Source organism: Cyprinus carpio, chromosome A18 (assembly GCF_018340385.1).
Source record: "Cyprinus carpio isolate SPL01 chromosome A18, ASM1834038v1, whole genome shotgun sequence".
NCBI classification, from domain to species: domain Eukaryota; kingdom Metazoa; phylum Chordata; class Actinopteri; order Cypriniformes; family Cyprinidae; genus Cyprinus; species Cyprinus carpio.
In genome coordinates this window covers 24,037,017-24,058,706 of record NC_056589.1, presented here as the reverse complement: position 1 = coordinate 24,058,706, position 21,690 = coordinate 24,037,017, and the positions used below count along the sequence as shown (strand labels likewise).

The window sequence follows — 21,690 nt, the reverse complement described above, 5'->3', positions numbered from 1 at the left end:
AGAACATTAGTTGAAGCAAAGCACTTTGGCATATTCTTCACCCCTTTTCTTCCACTGCCAAATCATGAGATCCAATCTTTATAACCTAGCAGAGGCCTCACCATTGTTATAACGCTAAACCAGCACGCCATTCACCCATGGCCAAGATGACCGTCAGAGCCCAGAACCATTGAAAGAAAAGCCCAGCCCAGCACAGGCACTTCATTAACTGATAAGCATCTGGTGAGCTCTCTTCTCTAAAGTCCGTCTCCCTCCTCATCTCTATCTATCAGTCTACAGAAAGCTAACGTATCAGTCAGCAGAAGGAGGAGGGTGAGGGGAAAATGCAATCCTCAAATCTGTCAGGATAATTGTGCGACTGATAAGTCTCCCATGGAGAATCCATCAAAAATGAGCCTTCCTCCATAGTGGGTCTCACACTAGTGCTAGTGTTGGCGCAGGAAGTCAATAATGTCAATTAGCATAATAAAAAAGATGAGGAAAAAAGGGAAGAAAGTGATAAGCTAATGGCAAAAGGCTGTTATTGCTCAGATGGCACATGCTATTTCCATGAAAGATCAGATATGGCATTGTTTTGAAGGCTGCCAAAGTCCTGAATTCAGAAATTGTGGTTTTGCTTTAGTTGAAATGCGTTGGAGAGGACAGGAAACTCCTATATACACTCTCAGAAAAAAAGGTACAAAACTTGTCACTGGGGTGGCACCTTTTCAAAAGGCACACCTTTGTACCTAAAGAGTCCATATTGGTACCTTAAAGGTACATATTAGTACCTAAAGTGTACACATTATTACCTAAAAGGTACAAAAGTGTACATTTTGAAAAGGTACCAGCCCAGTAACAACTTTTGTACCTTTTTTTTTTTCTTTCTGAGAGTGTATAGCATCAACTATGAAATCATGGGAATGAAGAAAAAAATTATAATAACAGTCCATTAAATTCAATTGAACTTGATTCTGGCATTGCATTGAAAAAAGAAAGAAAGAAAAAAAAAAGATCTACCATTTTGGTCATATAACCAAGCCATAAAAAGCCATGTCACATCAACCTACTCAGAACGAGTCCTACCGGCATTAAAGATTAAATTTACAAGCCTCATCATTGACAGATACAACACCACAGTGTGCTATAAAACCTCTTTCCTCTGAATAATGTAAAAAGATAAAGACATGTAATGGTATAAGGGTGTTTTTGTGTGTGTGTATCATTGCAGTGCTTTGGTGGTGGGTGTTTGCTCTGGCCTGGTTCTGTTCTCCTAGGGCAGTAAATTGTTGTGTGTGAGGGAGGTAAAGGAAGGGTTACTGCAGCCACAGATCTGCAGATGCCCCTGATTACAGCCTGCCCCCACTCTGTCCCCCATGCTAAAAATGTACAGCATAATGACACATTAGTGTCCACTGGAGCCAAAAAATATCTTGCTTTGCATGACACCAAGAGAAAATTGCTTAATTATCTGTTGCAATAAATTCTTCGATGATGAATGTTTTGGTAAAAAAAAATCTCTTTAACATTTTGATGCAACCTCTCACCGGAATAAAGCTCCTGAAATGAAAGAAAACTATATATATATATCAGAAATTAAACTTTTTTTTATAGTAAATTTATTTTGACTTATACAAGCCATCAGAAAGGTAGAATGTTCCATCAGAAAATGACCTAAATCATAACCCTAAAAATCCTTTCTTCCAGCTCTCTCTCTCAGCCTCTAATTTGTTGGATGTCGCAGGTTAAGCAGATCAATAAAGGGTTGTATTAAATGCTGCACTCACAACTCTTAACATATGCTTCACCTGAAGCACACTGATTCCTGAGCTTTGAACGAGGCAAGCCATAACTTCATAAGATCATGTTTCAAATAACTTTTTTCTATCATTAAGCACTGCATCAGGAAACAAGGCAGATGAATGTGTGTGCATCTGTGTGTGTGTGTGCACAACCCCATCACATATCTATTCAGAATTAAGATGTCATCACATTCCTGTAGCCAGAAATTTGACCATGTGACAGTTCATTGCAGTGTGAATATTCACTGTATCATTCACTGTATCAATAATTCACTGTATCAGTGAAATACGTTTTCAGAGACAAAAGCGAAGTATTTGCTGCTTTCTATAACCTCTTATATGGTTATCAGAATTACATTACTAAGCAAATGCCCTACAGTTGAAAAAAAGACAAGAGGAAGGAGTTTAGTTTAGAGAAATACAAACCAAATGTTTTCTTTTTTATTGTTGTAACCTCTGTAGACACCTCATAAAAATAGTGCTGCTCAAAATAAGGACAAAGTAAATTGCTGTTGAAACGATCTCAATAAAGGAATGTCCATAATTCACACATTCATTTGAATCCCTTTCTTAATAAAAAAAATGTGAAACCATGTTAATGTTAACCTGCAGCAAACCATCCAGTCACTGCAACCATCTCGTAAGTCTCATGAACTAACATCCAGTTGAGCCCTTGCGCTACGAATCTGAGGCAACTGTTGTAATGCATTTACTAAATTAGCCCTAAAAACCAATCAAATCATAATTCACGCAGTACATGATCTGAAAAAAACAGGAAAAGCAATTGAAATCCAACTCAGGAAAATGGATGGAAAAACCACAGGATAGTCAATCTGATTTGTCAAAAATCCAAGAGGAACATCAGAGTAATAGTCAGAAGGTTAAACTCAAAAAGCAAGCAGGATGTCTGTTCTGAAAACATACTGTTAAACACTTGCTGCAAAACTATGGCGCAGCCCAAAAAAACATTTGGCTGAGAGCTGCAGAACAGCAGACTCTGTAAATCCAGCTGCTTCATTCTCTCTTTGTGTCCAACCTGTGTTTTGCAATGTTTTGTCTCTTAAGCCAGTCTCATTTATTGCAAGTATAACATTTGGCACAATACAAATTCTTGGTGCTTTTAGAAGATAAGCCTTTAAAGATCAATCAGTGGACAGTTACTTAGAAAGTTCTCTGTATAAATGGGACTTTACTGCATTATATACAGCATGTTCTAAAAATCACAGGTTGCCCCTTTTCAAACAAATCTGTCTCCATTGCAATGTCGTATCAGCATCATCACATTTTCCATCTTAAATAGGAGTTACAAAATAGTTTAAATTCATTTTCACTTTTATATAATCTGTTTTTTGTATCATCCCATAGTGGATTAATTTATATATTTATATTAATATATTTATGTATAAGCATGTACAAGAAAAACAGTCTCATTTTTGCACTGCGTACAAAAGTAATTGCTGTCTTTTCTGTTGTGCATTCTATTGCATGTTTTCATGATGAACAGAATAAAAGACAGCAGAAGAAGGCTGTAGGAATGTTATATCTGTGTTTCCTGTACCTTCTCCTTTGTGTGAGTTTTGTTCAGGTAGTGTTCAGGGATGGTGCTGATGGTTGTGTGGCGGGAACGGTGCATGGAGTTTCCGAAGTTGTTGTCTAGCCAGGGAGCAGAGTGTGCTTGTCTGTAGGAGTTGAAGCTGGGTGTGTAGCTGTTCTTGTGATCTCCCAGGCTAGGTAACATCATTCCACTTTCACCTGGTATACTTGTCCCTGCATGGGTGGTAGGAACATTCTCATCCATCTGAATGTCCTCTATAGTCATAGCAGCTGCCACAGAGCTCCTTTGCTGGTGCCGTTTACGCAGCTTGTAGAAAGCTATGAGCATAACAGCAGCAAGCAGGGTGACTGCCACAAAGCAGCCAATGATGATCTTGGTTGTCTTCATGACCTCGTCAAGACTGGCAGGTGGGCCTGTCGTTCCACGTACAGTCGGCACCGAGACCTGTCGAGGTGTTTGAAGTAAAACGGTCGGTGTAGAGATAAAAACTGGTTGAAAGACGGAGGGCGAGGCGGTTACCGTCTTTGGCTTAATCACTTCCTGTGAGGTGGGCTCCACTTCCTCCACTGTCACTGTAGTGAAGTAACTCAGGTTAGAAGTGTTGAGCTCAGCTGCAGTCACGTTCAGGTAGGCTGAAGCATTGGAGTTGCCAGCCATGTTGGTGACCATGCAGGTGTACACACCTGTATCTGCTGGCAGCACGTTGGAGAAGTTTAGCGTCCCGTCATTGAGCACTGATATCCGTGGATGATTAGAGCCATGGGTCAAAACAGTTCCATTAGGCAGGAGCCACCTAACTGATGACATAGGGGCTGTGTGACATTTAAGCTCAGCTACACGTTCAGCAGATATATTAAGATCCCTTGGGGCATCCAGTATGTAAGGTGCTGAGCACTGGAAAGTGCTCTGGTCCACCTCCACCAGGTAGCGTCCACGTAGGTAAGCAGGGGTGTGGCAGCGTCCACAGCAGGTGGAATTAGTGGGAATGTACTCCCTCAGCCACCAGGCCAGCCACACCACATTACAGTTGCACTGCCAAGGGTTGTGGTGCAAATGGAGTTCCACCAGGTAACTCAAGGGCGCAAAAAGGTCATGGGGCAAAGAGCTAAGGTTATTATGGGCCAGGTTGAGCTCAACCAAGGCTGTGACATCATCGAATGCATTTCTCTCTATAGTGGTGATCCGAGAGTTCATAATCCACAGCTTTTTCAGGGATTTCAAACCCCTGAAGGACCCAGGTTTTATCTCTGGGAAGTAGTTCTCAGACATCTCTAGCTCCTCCAGCCCTACCAAAGGGGTCAGGACTGGCATCTCCCGCAGGTTACACATTCCAAGGTTTAAGTATTTCAAGTTGTATAATCCCTCAAAAGCACCCTCAGAAATATACTCCAGCTTCTTTAATTCTCCCAGATCCAGACGCATTAGAGAGGGAACACGATTAAATGCGTAGGAAGGTATGCTTTCGATAGGGTTGTTCCTGAGCCATAATTCCCGCAGTTTAGACAAGTACTCAAAAGCGCCACTTGGGATCACTGTCAATCGGTTGTCGAACAGCTCCAGTGTGTTGAGGCTGTTGAGGCCACTGAAGGCCCCCACCTCGATCTGACGAATAGAGTTCCTACCCAGTTGTAGCACCTCCAGGTGGCGAAGGTGTTGAAAGGTGCCAGCTTCAATTGTTTCTATGCTGTTCTCCATCAAGTTTAAATGCCGTGTGGTGGCAGGAATGCCTGGGGGCACTCGAATCAGGCTGCGCCTGGTGCACACCACCTTAACGAACTGGTTACTACAGGAGCAAACACCAGGGCAGGTCAGTGGTCCGGAGGGGGCGGCGCACACACTCCAAGATCGAACCATGAGGTAGACTGCACAGAGCAGGGCTGCGTTCCAGGCACGGTGCACAGTTACCTGCCACAAGAGACTCATGATGTGGCGCGTTCATAATTCAACATCGCTTGGGGATTCGGCTGGGGTACGGAGAACAGTGGCCCTACCCTGGTTTGAGCAAGACTCTGCATCTGTTTGCCATCGACAGTGCAGGATGGTGCTGCGTTAAACACAGAGAGGGAAAGAGAGGGAGGGATGGGATGGGGGGGCAGAGAAAAAGATGAGTGGAGAAGGGAAAAAGCTGACCTACAGAATAAATATGTTGAAATAGAAGGCACCTACCTCATTAGCTCGGAGTTGTCCTTAGAATAATCCTTTATTTTGAAGCAAAACTCCAAAACTGTTTACTCATGTTTCCCACTAAGATCACAGCACAGCATTTTCAGCTATTTATCTTACAAAAGTAAAGTGGATCATGAACTGATTTGACAAAATGGCCCCTATTAATTCCAGAGAGAAGCGGCATTCAGTGAAACTGGTTCAAGAGGTAAGGCCCAGTCAGCTAAGCAGGTGCATGGATCCAGTCAGCTTGGAAAAGATCTCCTCTTAGCTCCCCCATTGATTGTCCTTGGAAGGCGACACTGAATACCACTAAATAATTTTCACAAGACTCCATTGCCGAAGCACATGCACATTAAACAAAGAAAAATCTAAAAAGAGAAAACAGAAGAGGAAAAAATCCCAAAGTGTTCTCAGATTCGTCTCTCCCATTTGCAGTAGCCTAAGCTGTGTTTTTTTTTAGTTTGCCATCGTCCACCCCCCGCGACACTTGTTCAGCTGATCAGCTGTGTGTTGATGAATCCAAAAAGGCTAACAGACATACACTGCGGTCATTCCGTCTTGCTTTTTTTAACTCACTCCGCTCTCATGTCTGTCGCTGTAGCAGCTGCGGACTGCCGCGTGCACAGTTAGCAATAATCCATCAATTTCTCCAGAGGGGGGCTCGGGGGTGGTGTTGCGGGAGCAGAAGGGGGGAGGGGGAGGAGGACGGGGTGCAGCAGCAACAGCAGCGCAGCAGTGGTGAAGCTCTCTCCCTATCTGCCGATCGTTTGCTCCTCGTGCTTCTCTCTCTCTCTCTCTCTCTCTCTCTCTCTCTCTCTCTCTCACTCTTTCTCTGTCTGGCTTTACTCTCTCTCTCTTTTCTCAGTCTCAGAAAAAAAAAAAAAAAAGATTGATGCTGCCGTATGACGTGTGGGTAATTTCAGAAAGATACCTTGCAGAGGATTCCGTAGTTTGCCATCCCTCCCCCGTTGTAGATCTTGCGGTATTCCTTTATTTTCCCTTTTCTTGAGGTAGTAAGTTGTGGCAGTTCGCCTGCTCTGGCTGTGAGGCTGCGGGTTGGCAGTGGCTCTGCAGTGGGAGGTGGGCAGGAGAAAAGCACGCGAGGGAGAGAGACGCGCAAACACTCTCACGCACACACGCGGCAGAGAAGACCGTCAACGGCGAAAGTGGCAAGAGCAGCAGTCCTCACCTCCAGCGCTCACCCTCCTCTCTGTATTTCTCTCTGTGTGACTGGATTACAGGCAGCAGAGTCTTTCTCCTCCTTTTGTCCTTCAGTGGAAACGTGAATGTACTGCTGACGCATCCTGCTCAGAGCAGTGTATTGGTTTGATGCAGTGTTCTTGTGTATTAACACATTCTCCCCCTCCTCGCTGAGTGTACTGCCTCTCGCTCAAACACTCAAACCCACCAATACACTCTCCAAGTCTTCCTGATTCACTTTCCACAGTTTTTTTTCCTTCTCTTTCTTTGAGTCTTTTTGTCTCCACTTACCTCCTTTCTTTCTATCCTCATTATTTTAATTCTCCTTCACCTCTTTCCAAACTTTCCTCTCATGCTGTCTTGGACATACTCTTCCCAATTCTTTCCACTGTACACACTCATTCCTCACATTTTCATTGTTAATATTTTTTGCTCTCATTTTTCCTATCCCCCTTTACTCTAAGTCTGACTTTCTTATTTCTCTTCAACAACCTTTCTGTATTATGTACTGGTGTTTCAATGGCATCATTTTAAATTTTAAACATGAGAACTATGCAATGGAAGAGATGCTTCTTGAAAAATACAGTTATGTAGAGTACATTTGCATTAAGAATGCATTTTTATACTTTCAGTTGAGTACTCCAGATGAAAACAGGGAAGCAAATGAAGACAGGCATGATGCTATAGAAGGCTCCCAAGGATCACTGCTGTGACACCATCTTTGTGTGATTGCTGACTCTGCTTGCATTGGCAGACCAAGTCTTAAGGGACGCCAGAATAGCACAGACTAGTGAGAAAGAGGCAACAAAAAAATAAAATAAAATAAAAAATGGGAGTTTGGTTTGGTGAGACAATAACGCAACTTAAGTGGGTAAGGTAAGGAAAGAACTAAGGTAGTGCAAATTTCACATTTCCCTGCTTCAATATAAATGGTAAATTGCATTTTCATAATTTACAACAAAAATAGTCGTCATGGGCTTGTACTGACACCTATCAGTGTAGATGTATTGTTGCACAAGCCAATGTTTTCAGTTACCAAAGCCATTATTTTCTGTTTATTCCACCAGCAAAAAATATTAGTAATAGGTTACTGAGATATTATTGTATAATAGTTTTAAGTAGTATTGGGTTGGTCATGTGATCTCAACATGTCTGCCCCGATGAGGCAACCAGTTCCATATAAATCAAATCTGCTTTAACTAGGGATTTTACATTACATGTGAGTGTACATGATTTTAAACACATTTTCAACAATCCATTCAACACTTTTTTTTTTTTCTGTGCAAAACATTTTTAATGGGGTAAAAATGTTACATTATTGTTCCTTTCTATAAACATTTGCACAATTGAGGCTTAATAGTAACTAAAGTGATAATCTGTTATGTTTCCCTTCCGTGCAGAAGCATTTATAATTCACAAATTCTAAACCATTACATCTCACTTGAAATAAAACCGCATAAACATCCTCAAGTGAACTTGCACTCACATTTCTCTCATGCTTCCAGTGGTTTTATATGAGGAGGCTTTAGACCACTGAACTTGCCTTCTGTGCTTCTGCCATCTGGAGAATGAGCAGCAGTGCTACAGTAGGTGACATCACACAAGAGACCGCTCTCTCAGGGGGTCTTAACACCTCAGGAGCCCAGCTGAGATCAGTCAGGACCACTGCTGCTCACATCAGCACACCCATGTATTTACATTTATACTTCATGCTCATCCACCTCAAATGTGGACTGTTTAGACGTAGAGTATAAATGTATATAGTCATATGGTCAAGTGCTGACTTTATTCATCCATCTAACCAAATCACTTTTCATAACATTTTCCAGCACTTCCCCTCTACATCCTAGCCTAGGAAGTGACATTTTTAAATCCTCTGCAACAGACCGCAACAATTTAAAATGGTGAACTGGTGATGGGAACCGCTATCGCCTTCATTTGTTATGGTTGCTGAGTAGAGCTACCAAAAGCACAGAATGGTACTTTTGGACGGTGTCTTATCGTCTGTTACAGAGTTAGATGAAGAGTCATAGCACTGTTGGCTGAAGCACCATGGAGCTTTTGCACACCCGGGAGCTGTATGAATTACCCTAGTCTGGGTGTACGGCCAATGCTTTGACCCCCCTATTTAACAACTCACCAGTGGAGGTAATTGATGTCCATGGTGCAGATCCCAGTGCTAATATCATTATAGAGGTCGTATGCATGGAATTGTGAGGATGGAGCATGCAAGTTCTTCTACGATTCGCTCTACTTCACAGTGAGCTGCTGAGTTTATTGGAGGTGTCAAACGCCAACCATACAGCAAAACAGCAAGGCAGGAAAGCCTTAAACAGAGAGTTATTGCTAATGAATGTTCAGGGCAATTACATTAACCTTCCTGACTGAGTACTACAAATCTGCCATTTATCTTTAAACATAAGCAATATTTGCAAATTTTTAAATCACTCTATCTGCAATAAGACTACACATTTTAAAAATTAAATTTTCATGTTCAGTTGTTCAATTATTTCATAATTTCTTCACTTATTTGTGATTAAATAAACTTTGTTATAAATGCCCTCAATTTGATGTACAGAGAGAGATAGAAAAAAGTAGAGATATCTTAGTACCTAAAACTAAGATTTATTTATTTACTTATTTTTGTACCCAACACAATGCTAATTGGGAAAATAAACTAGCTCAAAATTTTATTTTCAGTGTCATGTGAAATTGTAAAACAACGAGGCTCTCTCAGGGAACTTGTGATCAAATATTTCCACCTTGACAGAGATACCATCTCAGTATGTTCACCACATTTAAAAGCTTTCAAGCCACATTTTTCTTTAAATAAATATTGCTATTAATTTGGGTTGTTACTTTGTGTTTTTCCCCCCCTCACAATCATTAATAAATCTTTAAAAATAACAAATTAAAAAATGAATGCATTTAATCATGCCCCTTGACTTGTACGTAAATTCCATATTAAAATATATTACTTTAGCAGCTTTTCTTGGATATTCAGTTTGTGACTAATTGTGATTCAAATTAAGTGATTAAAAAAAAAAACAGGAAATCAGGAAATTAATGGCTGTGGGACCAACAATTTGCATGCATGCATTTGAATATGATTTTGATTGTATGATCTTATATTTTTAACATTTATATAAAATAAACAGGGTGATTAAGATCAGTGATTCCCATGCATGTGCCTCAGGGGTATTAAGTTGTATTCTGGTGGTACTTTGAATGGTTCAGATTTTTTGTTGCCTATAGAAACACTTTCTTTTGTAATATGTTTCAGTTCCATTTTAAGGTTATACAGTTTGCATATTATGTGCAATGCAATTGTGTGAGTGGCACTCATAGCAGAATATATCTATACAGTAGCGTACAGTAGCGTAACAGGAAAACTGTTGGAATAAATAAATGTGTAGTGTAAAAATATCTTATAGAAACTCCCTATAGATTCTGATGTTTCAGCGCTAGATGAGCTCTATAGACTGTGTGTGTATTTTTGTGAAAGTGAGTGTGATTTTGTTTGGTGACCTGGTTGTGAGTAGCTGGTAACAAGCAGAATCTGGAGAGGGTAGAGGGGTAGATAGATGGAGGGAAGCAGTTGAAATGGGCCCATGTCGATATCGTTCCCTCTGTTCCACATCCCTAGATCCCTCTCTCCTGTGCAGATTGAATATGTGGCATGCTGCGTCCCAGTTTCTGTGGCAGTCATATTTGGCGGTCACTGTGAAGGGTGTTATTGAGCCACAGCGGCCGAGGGGAGTGGTTTGCGGTGACGCCACAGCACAGTCAGCCTGAATATCGGTCAAACTCTGCCTCCTTAACATTTAATGGTACTCATTGTATACACACTTCATTAGGGTAATTACTGCAGAGTGCTGATCATAAGACATGTTGTGCTTTCCAGTTGGGAGGGGAAGAGGTTCTGATGGGTGATCAGCAAAAGCGTTGAGAGAGAATGAATGAATTGGCTCTTGGCTACGAGGCTGTGGTTCCTCTATGCTTAGCATAGCATGATGGCAAAGTGCTGCTCTCAGGACTTTGGGTTCAGTATGATCGATCTGGGCTGTAATGATGAAATCCCTTTTTGCTCTCCTCACCCTCCATTTTTTTTGGAAGGGGGAGGTTGGTTTGATTTATTAGCTGTCTGAGTCTGCTCACCCTCATCGACCCTGCTCAGTGCTCACGATGTCATGTAGAGATGTGGGTGTTGCTGAAAGGGTGAGGGTCGACACTACTTTAGCTCTCTATTTGCCCTATGATCAGTGCTGCTTGACTTACAATAAGCAGTGATGCCGGTATCTGTTTTTACATCCAACTTTGAAACTCAGTGCACCAGCTGCCCATTGTCCAGACTTTTTATAATTCAGCTCAGCTGTATCAGAAAATTCAATTTTCTGTTTTGAACATCTGAGAGTAATGGGATCTGAAATTACTTATATATAGTATAATATAGTATACTTATATATATATATAGATAGATAGATAGATAGATAGATAGATAGATAGATAGATAGATACATACATAGATAGATACATATATATAATTAGTATCCTAAATGTTAAACTAAAACTAAATGAGTTGTTTTTTTTTTGTGATTTTTTTTTTTTTTTTTTTTTTTTTTTAAGGGTTGTATCATGAGGAATCAAATCTCCCTTGATCTTTTGAGATAAAAGAGCTTGATGTACTATGAAATCATACTGTAACTTTCAGAACTCAAATCTTTGAGTACTTATTGAAATTAGGCTGCCCGGTACAACCTAAAAATTAAGAATGGTCTCTTAATTCATGAGTTGGAATTTGAATTGATTTTGGCAAAGCCACAGAAATGTACACTATCGGTCAAAAGCTTGGGGTTGGTAAGATCTCTTATGGTCTCCAGGGCTGAATGTATTTGATCAAAAATACAGTAAAAGCAGGACAAATTGTGAAATATTATTACAACTTAAAATAACTGTTTTCTATATGAATGCATTTTAAAATGTCAGCAGTTATTAATCCATTTTCAGTGTCACATGATCCTTCAGAAATTCTAATATGATCATTCTAATATGCTGATTTGGTGCTCAGGTAGGATTTCTTATTATTATCAGTGCTGAAAACCATTCTGCTGCTTAATATTTTGTGGAAACTAATACTTTTTTCAGGATTTTGAACGCTTTTGTAAATTTAATTGCAATTTATATCTAAAATTTCAAGCATTTTTAAACGTTATTTTAAACTTTTAAACAAAGTTAGTCTTGATAAATTTTAGTCTTGTGAAACATAATTGCATACTGTTTTATTAACAATATTGTCTGACCTAATATTAATAATTACATACATTATGTACAGTATGACATCTGTAAGTCACTGATTTTACTAAACACTAAATTACTAAATATCAATAAAATGGGTTGAAGCTGTTGTTTCAGTTCTGGCTATAAGATATCAACATTTCCATATCACATTTAGGCCCACATAAAAGTGCACAATGCAACTTGATGTATCGCATGGAATTACAGTTGAGTGAATTCAACAAATGTCTGGTTTTCTCAAATAATCTGCAATCTCGAAATCTGCTTGCAGCACTTGCCTACACGACTCATTTAACATAAAAACCCTTTGTTTCATACAGAATTATTCATTCAGACACATTGGGAGTGCAGCTTAAGATTTCAGCAAAATCTATAAGTCTATGAGCTCGTTCTTATCGGCGCCACTTTATCATGCTTTTGTTTTTGTGCTCGTGTACTCAAACCTGGCTAATTGTATTTGCGATTCTGATTTTTTCAGTGATTGATTTTGCATGTCTGAATTAAATCTCACTTCCTGGTTCCAGTTGATTAATGCTATGTTTGTGGAACAGTTTTATTTCTTCTTGTTGTTCATAGACTAATGTTCTTAATTATTTGGGGACCTCATTTGGTGTGGTGTGGCTTCGCACAGATGATTAAGGGTGCCTGCAGATCAGAAAAAACTCAGACGGGGCGCTTGATGGATAGGAATGGCAAAAATGTAGTTTGAGAGACTAGAAAAAACAGGTCACTTTTAAATCAAGTCGGGATGCAGAAAATTGGATTTCCAAAAGCGCAACTGGACACAGCTCTATACAGTTCTCTTTGGTCTCGTCATCATTTTCTCCAACCTTTTTGTTTTTCTTCATGTCCTTGTCCCATTCTAATCAATGGATTTGCAGTGTTAACTCCAATATGTAGACACCCTACTCTCTGAGTTCGTAAGAAATGAGCAGAATGGTTGTAGTTGTTGCTGCATATTCACTGTAATTAGTCCCAAGAGCTGGTGGCAATACCAATAGCAGGATGATGGTGGCGGTGATTTATCAACCATTTATGGTTCCTGTACTGCTAACCATCCATTTCTTGTAAGGAAAGCATGTTGATATTAAACAATCAATGATATGTTGCTAATTGGAAACACAGTTTTGCATTTGTTCCCATTTACTGCATGTTTTTTGCTGCTTCTGCATAAACTGAATACCCTTTCAACATTAACTCCAAATTCAATAGCAAAAATGGCTTTTAGTAAACTATTATAGCAATCACAATCACATATTAAAGCAATCACATTAACATAATTTAAATTACAAGTGACATCAAGTTTGCAAAATCTGTTTTTATGAGGTTTAAGTATGCAACTTAAACTATATTTTCTATATATATAGTGTTCCTGTAGCTCAGTGGTACAGCTTTGCGTTAGCAGCGCAAAAGGTCATGGGTTCAGTTCCCAGGGAACACACATACAGGCAAAAAACTGAATGCACTGTAAGTCGCTTTGGATAAAAGCATCTGCTAAATGCATATATATATATATATATATAATATACATATATATATATATATATATATATATATATTCTCCAAAAATGAGGCACTCTTTATCTTGTCTTATGATCAGAATGAGACTCCCACCGAAGATTTCTAAGAAACTAATGCAGTCAGAGGAGAATCTATGTAAGGTAAAACAAAAACATGCACTGAAGTCTGTCTTGAAGTAAATTACATGCAAGATGTCAGTGTAATTTATTCAGTAACTCTGAAGTGAACCTGATAGTCATTTAGGTTTAGCTAGTGCAGCTTCTACTTTACTTTCTCTCAAGGCCTGTGGAGTGGGTGTTTCTACACTCACTGAATGGCTTTTGGCACCATCAGTAGAGCCATGTAGATGGGCTTTCACTAAGTCACGAATACAAATATCTTTTCCAGCCACAGTCTCTGGGAGCTTAATGAGGAACTTGCCTGGTATCTCATCCTCACTGTTTTGGGGCCATTGAGCTGGCCTGCTCAGAACTGCCCATTGACTGCCCTCCTGCTTTATCTATATAGTAGTTTTTTTTTTTCCCTATATAGGAAACTTAGTCCCTGGGTGCCTAATTATGAAACTCTCCTCCTGACTGAAGCTCAGAAGGCAAGTTCAGCTTTTCTTAAGCTCGGTGGGAGGATACCTGTCCTGAAGTCTACAGTCCTGTGTCAGCTGGGTTCAGGTACAGGATTGGAATGGTCTATTGAATATCACAATGCTGTTTTGTAGATCTTTAGAGGTATGTATGTATGTATGTATGTATGTATGTATGTATCTCTCTCTCTCGCTCTCTCTCTCTCTATATATGTAAAAAAAATATATCAATTAAAGATATATTAATATTTTTTCACAAAGACAGTAAATATTAATACAAAATATACATATATAAAAGTATAATTTATCCTTAAAAAAATAATATATATATATATATATATATATATATATATATATATATATATATATATATATATATATATATATATATATTATATATATATATATATATTAACAACTTTTTTTGTACATAAAAGTATGTTTCAATGCTACATTAAAAAAACCTTATTAATAATTTTGCATCATATTAGAGTTAAAAATTCATTAATAGTATTTCGATTTTCAGATAGATCTCAAAAATAATGGAATATAGATCCAAACAACACAGTCTCATGGCAATTTGTATTTATTTGATGTTTTTCTGAATGGAACTGAGCCATTGCTGTCCATCAAACATGAGCTGTGGACTTTTCCCCAACAGGACTGTGTAAACTGGGAAACAGAAAAAGCTATGGATCTGCGACTCATTTTTATTCCAATAGCATGAGTCTATCCTGCATTTCTGCCCAATAGTCTCCAACGTCTCGAGTCTGGTATTCCTGTGTGCCATCGGAAATGAGGGAATCTCCCATGAAACAATCAGCCTCATAGTTTCAAGGATCCTTTTTATATTTCCTCTCCAGTCATATGCAAATGTTACATTTGCATGCAGAACTGAGATTGGCTGTTCGCAATTAACATTCTGGTAATGTCTGAATTCATTATCCTGGTGTTGCTCTGCCAGCAGTTTGCAGTAAAAAGGGACTTTGTCAATGTTTGATGTTTGGTAAAGAGATGTTAATTATAGCTGCACGAGACCCTGATCTCTCAGACTTTCAACCGAAGCACAAAAGGCTACTGTGAATGATTTCAGACAACAGACTCTTGCTTGTTATTTGGCGATCCTTTAAAGTAGGAAGACACAATCAGCATTTTCAGCTTTACTTCGGTGGGAGGCCATAAATGAATAGTCAAGTAAATTAATTAAACATTGACAGAAGGGGGGCATAGTTTCTGTTGATATATGAGCCTGGCTGTGCTGCATATGGCTGCATCCATAGTTTCTGTCATAAACAACATGTTTCCAATGAAAAGTCTCTCTGATATTATATAAACTCATATAGGATATAGCATGTATGCTCATATACCATATACCTTAAAAGCCTGATTAATTTTCAGCATGACAGTGAGACAAAGAAAAGATGTTGAGTTCAAATCATCCATAAAATGTTGCCTCACTCATCCAGTGGGATTTTAATGCAGTTAACGTGATACTTTTAGACTTTGGATCAGACATTGAGAATGATTGGTCCTTGTTTTTGAAATGAATAACCATTGAAATTCAGCGCTCACAGTGGAAGCTGAGTACTTCTGGGAAGGGAAGAGAATTGTATAGTCTCTGTCAGGCATCTTTCTGTGTTCCTGTAGTTCAGCTACAGAGTATTGGGATGATGTTAGCAACAGCAAGGTCAAGAGTTCAGTTCCTAGAGAACTCATGGCGTGACAAAATGTAAAGCTTGAATGCACTGTAAGTCACTCTGGATAAAAGCTTCTGCCCAAGGTGTGAATGTATGTGGATGTATTTGTTTTGACAATGTAGTTTTTACAATATATCCATTCTAACATAAAATGGCCATACACTCAAAGTAGCACTTTTACTGTCTTTTTTGGACATGTTCCTATAGAAATACCATATATATTTTGGGTATGATTTAAAAATAAATAAATAAATAAAGTCTCTTACAAAGGCTGCATTTATTTGATCAATAAGTAAAAACTGTAAAATATAGAATAGTATTACATTTCAAAAAAACTTTTTTTTTTATCTTTTTTTTTGTTTGTTTTTTTTAAATGTAATTTATTCTTTTGTTTGCAAAGCTGAATATTCAGCAGCCATTACTCATTAGAAATCCCTCTAATATGCTTATTTGGTGTTCAAGAAACATTTCTTGTTATTATCAATTATTATCAATGTTGAAAACAGCTGTGCTTGTGGAACTTTTATTTAAATTTTTTCCTTAAGGTGACTAGAAAGTTTATTTAAAATAAAAATAATTTTTTATCGATGCAAAAGTCTTTACTGTCAATTTTGATCAATTTCATGCATCCTTGCTGAATAATAGTTTACATTTTTTTTTACAACAAAACAAATTGTACTCTACCCAAAATTTTGAATGGTTTGTTTATATATTTATTTGATGTAAAATGGACATTTGTGACATGGCATTAAGCCTGAATAGGACTTTTTAGTTATGAAAAAATGATTATATCCTATCTGATTATAATGTTTTCTGTTGATGTCTTTTAAATAAATAGTGCAGATTAAAAAAAAAAAAATCACATTTAGGTAACAAAATGTCACAGTCCTCTCCTGATACTTTGATGGTGTCTGTCTCTCTCTCAAAACGAATGATTAAAAGGAATCTAGCCTTTGAAAGAGCTCAGTGTGTTTGTATGGATGGAGGCCAGCCTGAATCTACTGCAGCTACAGAGAAGCTACTGAGGGGCAGTGAGAGTTGAGACAGGTGAAAATATGATTGAAGGCTCAGCGATAAATCCTGTAAACTGGAGGTTCTGACCTGTGGTAATATGTTTCCTATGGCAATGCAATTTTGGATTTCCCCGAGGTGCGCTGGGCCTCTATGGAAGAAAAGCATTCAGCAGCTTTCTCTAAATTGAAGTCAATAACGGCTCGCCGTTTATTAAGTGTTCTCAGATACTCTGGGCAGCTTCTGGAAGGGTTTTGATTGAGTTTTGAAAATATAGCAGACAAATAGGAATTGATCTATCACCCCACAGATGAAAAAGGCAACAAAATACAAATATCAGCTTTGGAGCAGTAATCAAATGTTTCAGCTTGGCTGTTTTGTGAACATCTTCAATACATTTCTTTTTCATGATCCCTTTTAATATATTTGCCTCTTTTACTTGGATTACAGGATTACAGAAGATTGCATTGGCTCTATACTGACTCATTCCACATCAAAGCTTAAAGGGGTCATATGATGCTATTTCAATTTTTCCTTTCTCTTTGGAGTGTTATAAGCTCTTGGGGCATAAAGAAGATCTGTAAAGTTGCAAAGACTAAAATCTCAAATCTAAAGAGATATTCTTTATAAAAGTTAAGACTAGTCCACACCCCCCTGAAATGGCTCGTTCTAACATGCCCCCACATCCCTACATCACTATGTGGGAAGATTTGCATAACGCCACCCAGATGTTCACGCAAAGAAAGAAGGCATACCTTTTATTCTCACTGTAGTATTGTTGTTGCCGCCACCACCATGTCGTATAGATGCAGTGTGTTTCTCTGTGAAATTGAAACTACTTTGTTTGGCCTTCCAAAAGAGGACAATATCCGCTTCGTCACGCCTGGAGCTGATCCGTGCTGGTCACTGAGGAAATACATCAACTTTGCACTGTGGATCGCCAGATCGGCTTTCACCATGGACAAAGCGGCGTCCAGCCCGGGGTCGTCACATGTGGTTGCCGCAAGCCCAACGGACACTACTTTGTAGAATCTGCCGGCCGCGCCATTCACGAGCCCACCAGCCTCTGCTCACTCTAGGCCTCCAGCCTCTGCTCACTCAAGGCCGCAGTGTTTGACGCTGTTTCGTTGAGAAAGCGAAACTACTTTATTTGGCTTTCCAAAAGAGGACACAACTAGAAATCATGTTTATATCATGTTTATAATGGGTTTTATGTTTGTCTCATCACTCCGGCCGGACAGGTCGTCACAATATGTTAAGGGGCGTAACATTTCCATCACATGCTTGAGGTATTCGGCCAATCACAATGCACTGGATAGCTGGCCAATCAGAGCACACCTCGCTTTTCAGACCGATGAGCCTTGTAAAATGTGTCAAGCTTTTAAGACTCATACAGGGGAGCAGAGGCAAGTGTGGAAGGAAAAATCTTGTCATTGGGTTACAACCAACCTTGTTCAATCTCAACAAAAGTGACAGACATCAATACTTTTACCCACTGACCCCATGAAACGTGTTATAGGAACGGAGTTCATTGTTTTCATGAACCGCTTTAGAACATTTCACCCCGTTTAATAAGCATGCAGATTTTACAGTCAACTGATCCTTTAACAAAACAAAAATGTTTTTATAATTATTTTAGCATTAATCTATTCAACGTTAATCTCTTAATCTCACAAAATGCTGTTTTACAACACTTCAATATTTGCCAACACCATTAATTGCTAAAATAATGTCAAATATTTATTATAAATTTAGCAAATCTGATATTCACTTAAGTGAATAAATGAATTGAGAATACAAGGTTGTTTCAAATCTGTTTTAGCTCTGCTTATTGAATTGTCACTTAAATTACACAGCATAACGGTATTGATAAATTAACCATAATTTGCATGTCACATATGCAGTAGCAGTTTATTTACTGTTTGTGTGTTTATGAGACAGAGAATTTAAGCATTGCTCTCTGTGATCTTGCTGAACTCTTAACAATTGAAATATGGAAAGGGGACCTTAAGGATGAAAATAGTCTTTGATATTGTGTTGGTGGTATAGTTGCGAGTCTAGCTGCCCTCCAAAAGTTGACCAAGGTTTGATTTGCAGCCAGCAAGTTGCCTTTAGCATTCTTGTAGCTCAAACAGTAACATGATGCTAGCAATGCCAAGGTCATGGGTTCGATCGCCATCGGTATGCCTTCAAATACAAGTTACTTTGAATGAAACTTTCTGCCAAATCCATGAAATGCAAATTAATATCCGATTTTATAAATGTTTTCATAAATGTCTAACAGTGTATGCACACTAGGGGTGTCAAAATGACTGAAAAACTAAATTAGAATTTTCTACGTAAATATTATCAAAATTCGAATTATATTCAAATTTAAGAGGCATAATTTCAGTTAGGGGGGGAAAAGGCTTTTGGCTTCTCTCCCGAGTTCACAAGAGGGCGCATCTAGCAAAATATTATGCATGTTTCTTCAAAGCGTAATAAAATAACATGACTATCTTAGAAAAAAGTGCATAATGTTTAAAATAATGTTTAGATATTTAATAATAATAAAAAAAAACAGCACCATGAATGTATAGTTTAATACAAAGAACCGAAAACCAATCAGAGATTGGTGGGATGGGGAAAAACCACCATAAAATCTTGAGACATGTTTTTTAAAAGTTGAACTTACACTAATTTTACATGGTTTTCTAAACATGCCGCTCTCTTGTGCGAGACGTGAGTGCAACGCTGATAGATGTCCCTCTAGAAAATGTGATAAATATGCATTCTGTGTAAAAGGCTTGGTTTCAGTTTTGACGTAAACCGCATCTTCTCTGCATTGATGTTCTCGTTTTCTGCAATATATTGAATGAACAATGTAGCAGCACCGCATCAAATGGGTTCAACTGGATAGGCTAAGAAAAGCATTCAAATGCAATGACACTTACATCATCGCCGCATTTCGTGCGCCACTGATAAGACTGCCTTATTGCTGATGCAAACCAAAAATTTGAATGCAACATTTTTACATTCAAATTTTTTTTTTTAATTCGACAAATATTCGAAAATCTAATTTTTTTTTTTTTATTATTATTTTTTTGACAGCCCTAATGCACACTGTGAAACATTTATAGCTAAAATTAGTATATTTTTAATTTGATCAGACTCCTTTCTGTCATGACATTATAGTAATGAATCTATAAAATGTGCATATTTAAACTTCTGGTTTTCATTACTCATTTGATTTCATTACACATATCACATTTTTTGGATGTATGGTCTGAAGGGATTAAATGTGATACATTTTAATATACTGCATGTTAGAATTGGTCTCAGCACATGTGGTTTTAGGGGTAGAAAGTGATAGTGCCATTACATTAAATAAAATAAAGTGAAAAATCAATGAACTGATACATTTTACTGATTATTAATTTAACAGTGGAAATGTAAAGTTTAATGGCATGTACTGAAGTTATGAGACATGTCTTGTCTTATGTCTCAGGAAACACCCAATTGTTGTAGTGACAATCCTCAAATGAACCGAACGTTCTTCCAGTAATGTTAATTGAATGTTAGTTTATTTGGACGTTCATGTAACATTTTTAAAATGCTACTACTTTTTTCAGAGTGATCATAGAACATTCTAAGGAAACATAATATTTACAAAATGATAAAATGGAATGTTCTCTCTTAGGTGTGTCCCAGTTGACCCTTTCCAAAGACCTGCCACCCTAGTTACTGTTGCTACATCCATTACAAAAAGGAAACTGACAACTCGCCGACAAGACAGAGCAGCTTAATATTGGTATGAAACAAAGTCTCAGCTTTCTCATTTTGAAAAAAAAAAAAAAAAAATAAGAAATTCAAACAATAAATACTGTTTTGTGGCTCTGTAATATGTCATGACAGATCGCTGTAGCGCCTCAGTTCAAACAGCACGTGAACCGATTATCTCTTCCTCTTTATTACGACGAAATAAACATGAATGAACACCAGACGGTATCTTTATTTCAACCACAGAAAGACGTCAGTACACACCATTTTTCAAGCTCAAATCCACTGACGTTAAACTACTGTCCTGTCTGTTTTTTTGTCCGACAAAATGGCAGATTCAGTGTTGTGATTGGTCAGATAGCCTGTCAAGTGTATACACACTGAAAATTCCAAAAAGAAAAAGTGCACTTAAAATAAGTGTGGAACGCTGGATGCTTCATGCACTTAACTGTCACAGCTTTAATTATGTAGTGGAGGGGGAGGGACAATCAGACTTTGATTATGAATGACAAAATAGACATATAATTCATACACTATACAGTTGAGTACATACTGTAAGTGCATAAGTACATAGTGTGTAAGTGCACAGTGTATCTTGCATCATTTGGGATGCAGCTGCTGACTTAGACATTGTTAATTCAACTGAATGCTAACTCTTGTCATATTCTTGACTGTACCAGCCTTTGAAGGAATGTAATTCTAAGTTAACGCTCACCTGACAGAGGCCATTAGCCTGATAACTTAACGTTAACATCTAATTTCAACACTCAGTTCATTGGCACGGTTAAATCCCACAGGCCCTCATGCTAAATGACTGGACAGTTGCATGAGGACTTGGTTGGGTGCTTTGGAGAGGAGGGCGGTGCGGGTTTAGCATTGCAATTGGAATCGATTTTCAGACATGGCCCATTACATGTGGATGCACTTCACCTATTGAAAGCAAGGATGACAAGCTCTAATACACAGCACTAAAGCGTTCTCTCAGGACACACCGGCTGTGTGACCTAACCTCTTTAAGAGACGTGTCATATATTTGCGTCACATTCAGCTGATGGCTGTTTACGACTGCTTACATGCATGAAATATGACAGGAAAGCGTGGCTGTCACAGAGGCATGCCATTAATTAT

The 21,690-nt window shown here is 38.4% G+C and overlaps 1 protein-coding gene across 1 annotated transcript; it reads right to left on the bottom strand.

Annotated features, from left to right (window-relative positions):
• Positions 1–2,185: 2,185 nt before the first annotated feature.
• Positions 2,186–6,846, bottom strand: LOC109108822 (leucine-rich repeat-containing protein 4-like). The gene is made up of 2 exons (XM_042775559.1): positions 5,503–6,846; positions 2,186–5,380 (listed from the first exon to the last, which is right to left on the bottom strand). Exon 2 carries the CDS (start codon positions 5,257–5,259, stop codon positions 3,319–3,321), a length of 1,941 nt encoding a protein of 646 aa, XP_042631493.1. The 5' UTR covers positions 5,260–5,380; positions 5,503–6,846; the 3' UTR covers positions 2,186–3,318.
• Between the last annotated feature and the right edge of the window lie 14,844 nt (positions 6,847–21,690).